This window comes from Ustilago hordei, assembly GCF_900519145.1.
Source record: "Ustilago hordei strain Uho2 genome assembly, contig: UHO2_contig_05, whole genome shotgun sequence".
Classification (NCBI taxonomy): domain Eukaryota; kingdom Fungi; phylum Basidiomycota; class Ustilaginomycetes; order Ustilaginales; family Ustilaginaceae; genus Ustilago; species Ustilago hordei.
This window is the reverse complement of record NW_024545279.1, coordinates 864,153-870,380: the sequence shown is the minus strand read 5'-3', so window position 1 is coordinate 870,380 and position 6,228 is coordinate 864,153. Positions and strand designations below refer to the sequence as shown.

The window sequence follows — 6,228 nt, the reverse complement described above, 5'->3', positions numbered from 1 at the left end:
TCATGACCTGTGTCGACTCCTTCGACACTGCTCCTCCTCCTCATGACCTGTGTCGACTCCTTCGACACTGCTCCTCCTCCTCATGACCTGTGTCGACTTCCTGTCTCTCGAGCCCCTGAGTGGTAACCATCTGAGCTTGGTCCTCCTCATGGCTGCGCCTGCTCTTTGAGCTTGGTCCTCCTCGTGGCTGTGCCTGGTCCTCCTCGCATATGGGCTCAGTGCTCCTTTGCATGTGAATCCATAGGAGTCCATGGTCTCCATGGAGACTGCACTACGACCATGCTCTCTACTGGTATCGACTAGGTCTTCGATACCTGTGCTCCGTCCATATGAACCAGTGACCCTCCTGCTTCTTGAGCATCCAGGCCCATGACACTACCCCCCTCTTAAGAGCCGAGCTCCGTCGAGGCATGCTCTGGTCTGGTTCATGCTGACTCCTCCTCTTCCTTGACAACATCGTCCCCGTCATCCTTCCTCCTTCTCTCAACGTCATCCTCCTCTCTCTACTCCTCCTGTTCTCTCTTCCTCTCTCTACTCCTCCTGTTCTCTCCTCCTTTCTCTACTTTGTCTACTCACTCGTCCCCCCTCCGACACCTCATACTCCTGGATGAGGTCGGGACAGTTGAGGTTCTCTACTGGTTCCCATGAAGCAGCTTCTTCTGAGTACCCTCTCCACAACACCTTGTACTCTGTAGTCCCATTGTGTGAACGCTTGTCGATGAGTGCTTCGACTTCGAAGTCGAGGTCCTCATCTGGAAGTGGTGGCATGGTGGGCTGTTCAGCACGTTGAGGAAGAGAACTTGTTCTTGCTGGCTCGAGCATGGAGACATGGAACACATCATGCACCCTAAGGTTTGCTGGCAATGTGATTCGGTAAGCTCGGCGTCCTACCCGTTCCTGAACTGGGTAGGGTCCTGCAAACCGGGTATCCAACTTGGGTGTGGGTCTCCGTGTCTTCCAGTTTCGTCGGTTGATATAGACCATATCACCCACCTTAAACTCGATGTCCTTGTGCTTCCTGTTATACTGGTTTACTGATCTACGTTGTGCCTCTCTGATCTGCTCCTGGAGGTACTTGCAACGCTCCTTTCCATCCATGAGGTACTCGAAGCGACCTGGATCATTGACTCCTAGTCGTTGAGGGATGTCAGGATGAGCTTTGGGGTTCCATCCATAGCATGCAAAGAATGGTGAGACACCAATGCTGTTGTGGACCGTGTTGTTGTATACAAAGGCCGCAGTGTCCAGCAGGTTGGCCCAGTCATTCTGCTCATAGTTGCAGTACATCCTGAGATATTGCTCTATGACCTGATTGACTCTCTCTGTCTGACCATCAGTTTGAGGATGGTAGGCCGTGCTAAGTGAGTGCTTCACACCCATTTGCTCTGCAAATGCCTTCCATGCTCCTGATATGAACTGCCTGCCTCGGTCCGAGACCATGTGATCTGGATATCCGAAGAGTCTAACCATGTGTCCATATAGCAATACTGCAGTCTGTTTGGCCGTGACTGTCTTATGGGTTGGAGCTAGTATGGCAAACTTGGTTAACCTGTCGACGATGACTAGGATAGAGTCATAGGTCTTGGAGTCATACTTCTTTGATGGTGGTAGTCCTTCAATGAAGTCGAGGGATATGGAGCCCCAGGGCCTGTCTGGGGTTGCTAGTGGCTGTAGCAACCCATATGGACGATGACGAGGAGCTTTGTACCTAGCACATACAGGACAACTTGCTACATAGTCTGCAATCCAAGCTGTCATGTTTGGCCACCAGTAATGTCGTTGAGCTGCCTTGATGGTAGCATCTCTTCCTACGTGTCCAGCAGTGATACCATCATGGCATTGGGTCATCACCATGAATCGCAGATGCTCTACAGAGAGAGACTGTCCATCTACCTCTTTGGCACTCCTTGAGTGTCGGTTGTTGGTCCTCCCTGGCATGATCACCTTGGGGATAACCAACCTTCCTCCACTGTACCATAGGTCATCCTTGAGTTCGAAAGGCTTCTTCCTATGTATCTCCTGTAGCTCTTGGTCTAAAGGCTGGAAGATCTTGACCAGGTCTTTGAGACCTTTTGATGCTATGGACTCCATTGAGATCATGGGGGCCACTAGGAGCGAGTCATGGTCTGCTGTCTCCTTGAACACTTGAGGAGGCAGTAGTTGCCTCACATTGTGATCCTGCTCTTCACCGGCTGGTTGCATGTCTGTCCTTCTGGTGAGAGCATCGGGTTCACCACCTTTGTCTCCTGGTCGATACTGTAATATGAAGTCGAAGTCTGCTAGTAGTATTGCCCATCGAGCTTGTCGACCTGTGATGCGTCTCTGTGACTTGAAGTACTTGAGGGCTTCATGGTCAGTGAGGATGACCAGTTGGTTCGGTAGTCCAGCTAGCATGTGTCGCCACTGAGTGAGGCAGGCGACCACAGCTAGGAGCTCCTTATCATGGATCTCATAGTTCTTCTCGGCAGAAGACATCTTCCTAGAGTAGAAGGCCACTGGATGCCATCATCCTTCATGCTCCTGCTTGAGTACTCCTGCTATAGCAAAGTCACTTGCATCAGTCTCCAACCTTGTTGGAAGGTGGTAGTCGAAGTGCTGAAGCACTCCTGCTGATGTGAAGGCCTGGATGAGCTTGTGGAAGGCCTGTTGGGCCTCCTCTGGTAGCTCGAACTTCTTGAACCGTTCTATAGGCTTTACCAGTGCTGTCAAGGGCTTGGCTATGCGAGCAAAGTGGGCTATGAACCTTCGATAGAAGTTGGCAAAACCCAGGAACCTCTGGATGTCATGGATTGACTCCGGCATTGGCCACTCCTTGACAGTGCGCACCTTTTCTGGGTCCATCTCTATGCCCGTTGGCTTGATGATGTACCCCAGGAACTCGACTGTCTTGGTGTGGAACTCACACTTCGACAGCTTAGCAAAGAGCCTGTTGTTCCTTAAGCGAGTGAGGACCTCGGTGACATGCTTCACATGTGCTTCTTCAGTGTCACTGAAGATCAGGAAGTCATCTAGGTATACTACCACATATATCCCAATGATGTCTCGGAAGATGTCATTGATGAATGACTGGAAGTGAGCCGGAGCATTGGCTAGGCCAAAGGGCATCACTAGGTACTCATAGAGTCCCAACTGAGTGCCAAAAGCTGTCTTCCATTCATCTCCTTTAGCAATCCGGATGAGGTTGTATGCTGCTCTAAGGTCTAGCTTGGTATAGATCCTTGCCTTCCTGAGTAAGAACAGCTGCTCCTCGATGAGGGGCAATGGTGCCCTGTTCTTGACAGTGATCTCGTTGAGACCTCTGTAGTCCACACAGAGTCTGAGACCTCCATCCTTCTTTGGTACGAAGAGCACCGGTGATCGTGCCGGGCTCTTCGATGGTCTTATGAACCCCTTCTCGAGGTTCTCATCCAAGTACCTCCTCAACTCGGACATCTCCTTGGGTCCCTTAAGGTATAGGGGCCCTTGAGGTGGCTTCCCTCCTTCTATCAACTCGAGGTGGAGATCATGCTCGGTATGATGGGGCAGCTTGTCTGCTTCCACCTCATCAAACACATCTCGCAGGTGTTGGTATGGCTTTGGTATGTCTGCAGCCGTCACCACCTTATCTACCTCCACCTCCATCTCGACTCCTTTGTCTGTGCCTGTAGGTACAAAACCAAAGGCTGGGAGTGATGATGGTGGCTCCTCTAACAGCATGAACCCTATGGGTCCATCTTCCAGAGCTGCTCGTAGTATGCGCTCTGCTGAGACAAACTCGTTACCATGAAGGGTTGGTCTCCTCATGGTTAGGTCCCCTGCTCTTGCTGCTTCAGGGGGTCTCCTAGGGGGTCGGTCCTGCTCCTGAGTCTTGAACTCCAGCTGGCCCGTATCCCATTGTATGGTGGGTTTGAGCCTCCGTAGCTCAGTGAACCCCAGGATGAGGTCATAGTCCGCAGTGTCGGCCACTGAAGCTTCGACCACACCCAGATTGTGTGTACCAATAGATACCTGCATGCTCGCAGAACTATTGATGGAGAGTTGGTGCCCGGTGACACCATGGATCGATCTTGTTTTTATGGGTTTTGTGGGTATTTGGTACTTACTAATGAAAGAATCTGAGACTATGGACAAACCAGCACCGGTATCAGCTAGTATCCGAGCAGGATGGTCTTGAACCATTCCAGAGAGCTCCAGTACTGCTTTGCCTCCACTGGTAGAGAAACATACTTGACAATCTTGATATATACAGAGTGATGGCGAGGAGGTTTGTAGAGCAATGCATGCCATCAGTGCATCACCCCACTGACGTTTCCCTCGTCGTCATCATCATCGTGCTCCTCCTCGTGATCGGGGTCCATGGGTTGCTGGTATGAGCTGAGGTCCATGGCCTCGGGGTCACCTGTCTCAGTGCTGCCTGTGTGGCCATCTCCTGAGTCGGTGGCCTCCTCGAAGGGGTCTGCTGTGGTGACCATAACCTTTGGTCCCATGGGTCGAGAGCTAAGGGGGTCTACCCTCCTGCTGGGGCAGTCTCTGGCCCAATGGCCAATACCTTTGCATACATGACAGGTGTTGATACCTGATGGAGCAGGGCTTCCTTGCTTCGAGGGTTGGGTGGGATGATGAGGAAGGGGTCGGTTTAGGTTTTGTATAGTTGCTTGTGTAGTTGCTTGTGATGGTGATCGAGCTGGATAAGTTTGAGTGGGTTGTCGGATGGGGATCGAACTTTGATTTGGCCGAGACCCAGTTCTTAGTGGAGGTGATGTGGCATTTGGGAGTGAGTGTCTAGCCGAGGACTGCTGTAGTAGCATCCTCTGTCGATCGATCTCCTCAACCTCTCGATACCACTCCCATCTCTTCCCAGGTGGATTCCTCTCGAACTTCTCCTGTATGCTGCGAGTGAGACTACCTCTGAAGAGATCAATCACTAGCTCGTTGTCATCTAGGTTGACCTGTCCTTCCAAGTCTCTGAACCGCTCTACATGATGTGTGGCGGCACCAGGAGTATCACTTGTGAGTCTGAGAGCCAACAGCTTGTTGTATGCCTCCATCCTAGCATTGCGTGGGTTGAACTGCTCTGACAGTCGCTCTGTGAAGTAGTGCCAATCATTGAACAACCTTCCTTCTCTAGCTCTATCAATACGGAGCTTGGAGGTCCACCACTCTCTTGCTGTCCCTTCCAGTTGAGCACCCATGTGATTGATCATCCTAGACTGCTCATACACCTGGTTGAACTTAAACCATGCTTCGGCTTCTAGAATGAAGATCTCCATGTCTCGGGGATTGAACTTTGGAAAGGGGGTGGCAATGGGCTTTGACCGGTTAAGCTCTGCCATGATGCTGGTATCCTCCTCGTGGTCCAGGGGGTAAGGGTCCGTCCTAGTCCTGCTGTAGGGGTCCAGCTTAGTCTTGACATATCTTGGCCCAGTAGGTGAAGCATACTTCTCGTAGTTGATGTCCTCCTGCTCATCCAGGTTGAATGAGACTGATCGTCTTGGTCGTGGAGCTGGAGTAGGAGTATGTGGGTCTCCTATCATAGACTCATCTCCTCCTCCTGCTTGGTCTTCTGAGTGAGAGAGGTCCATTGTCTCCTCCCTGCTCAGTTGAGCTCGTTGTAATCGTTCCTCTCGATGACCCTGTCTGGTAAGCTCTAGCTGTGCTTCCAATAGAGTGAGTAGTCTATCGAGCTTATTGTTGAGGTCTGGGTCCGTCATGGTGATCGTGAGGAGCTGCTTGAACGATCCACTCTAATGTCAGGGGTCTCGCGCCTGAAACCCAGGTCGGTCTGTCGAGATACTCGGTGACTATTAAACTGTGTGACAGCTATTGTCTCGGTATCGGTGACTATCAAGTTGTGCAGTGACAGCAGGTGGCGTTCGTTGTATATACTATCGTAGGTTTCGGCTGACCTCTGTGGACACTCCGTTCAGGGGTAGCTCGGCACGATCAATATCAATGTTATGATGACACCAAGGTCTGGTGTGAGTGTTGATGATGATGAGGTTGATGGTGTTGGTGATGAGATTGGTGATGTTGATGATAAAGAGGTTGATGGTGTTGGTGATAAGACTGGTGATGTCAATGATAATGAGGTTGATGGTGTTGGTGAAAGGGTTGGTGGTGTCAACACGAGTGTCCAGTGTGTTGACTTGATGCTTTGAAGTGATCCCCGGACCGCAGTGGACTACTGCCTTCGGTTCTATCTATATCCGGACCGCTAACCTGCTATGGGCGCCTTCGGACGTCAGGTAG

The 6,228-nt window shown here is 51.3% G+C and overlaps 1 protein-coding gene across 1 annotated transcript; it reads right to left on the bottom strand.

The window, feature by feature from the left end:
* UHO2_03238 (uncharacterized protein) lies at positions 1–4,158 on the bottom strand (the record flags this gene model as incomplete). The annotated part of the gene is made up of 3 exons (XM_041558153.1): positions 1–375; positions 577–2,479; positions 2,570–4,158. The coding sequence occupies 3 exons, from the start codon at positions 4,156–4,158 to the stop codon at positions 1–3; spliced, it is 3,867 nt and encodes a 1,288-aa protein (XP_041414087.1).
* Between the last annotated feature and the right edge of the window lie 2,070 nt (positions 4,159–6,228).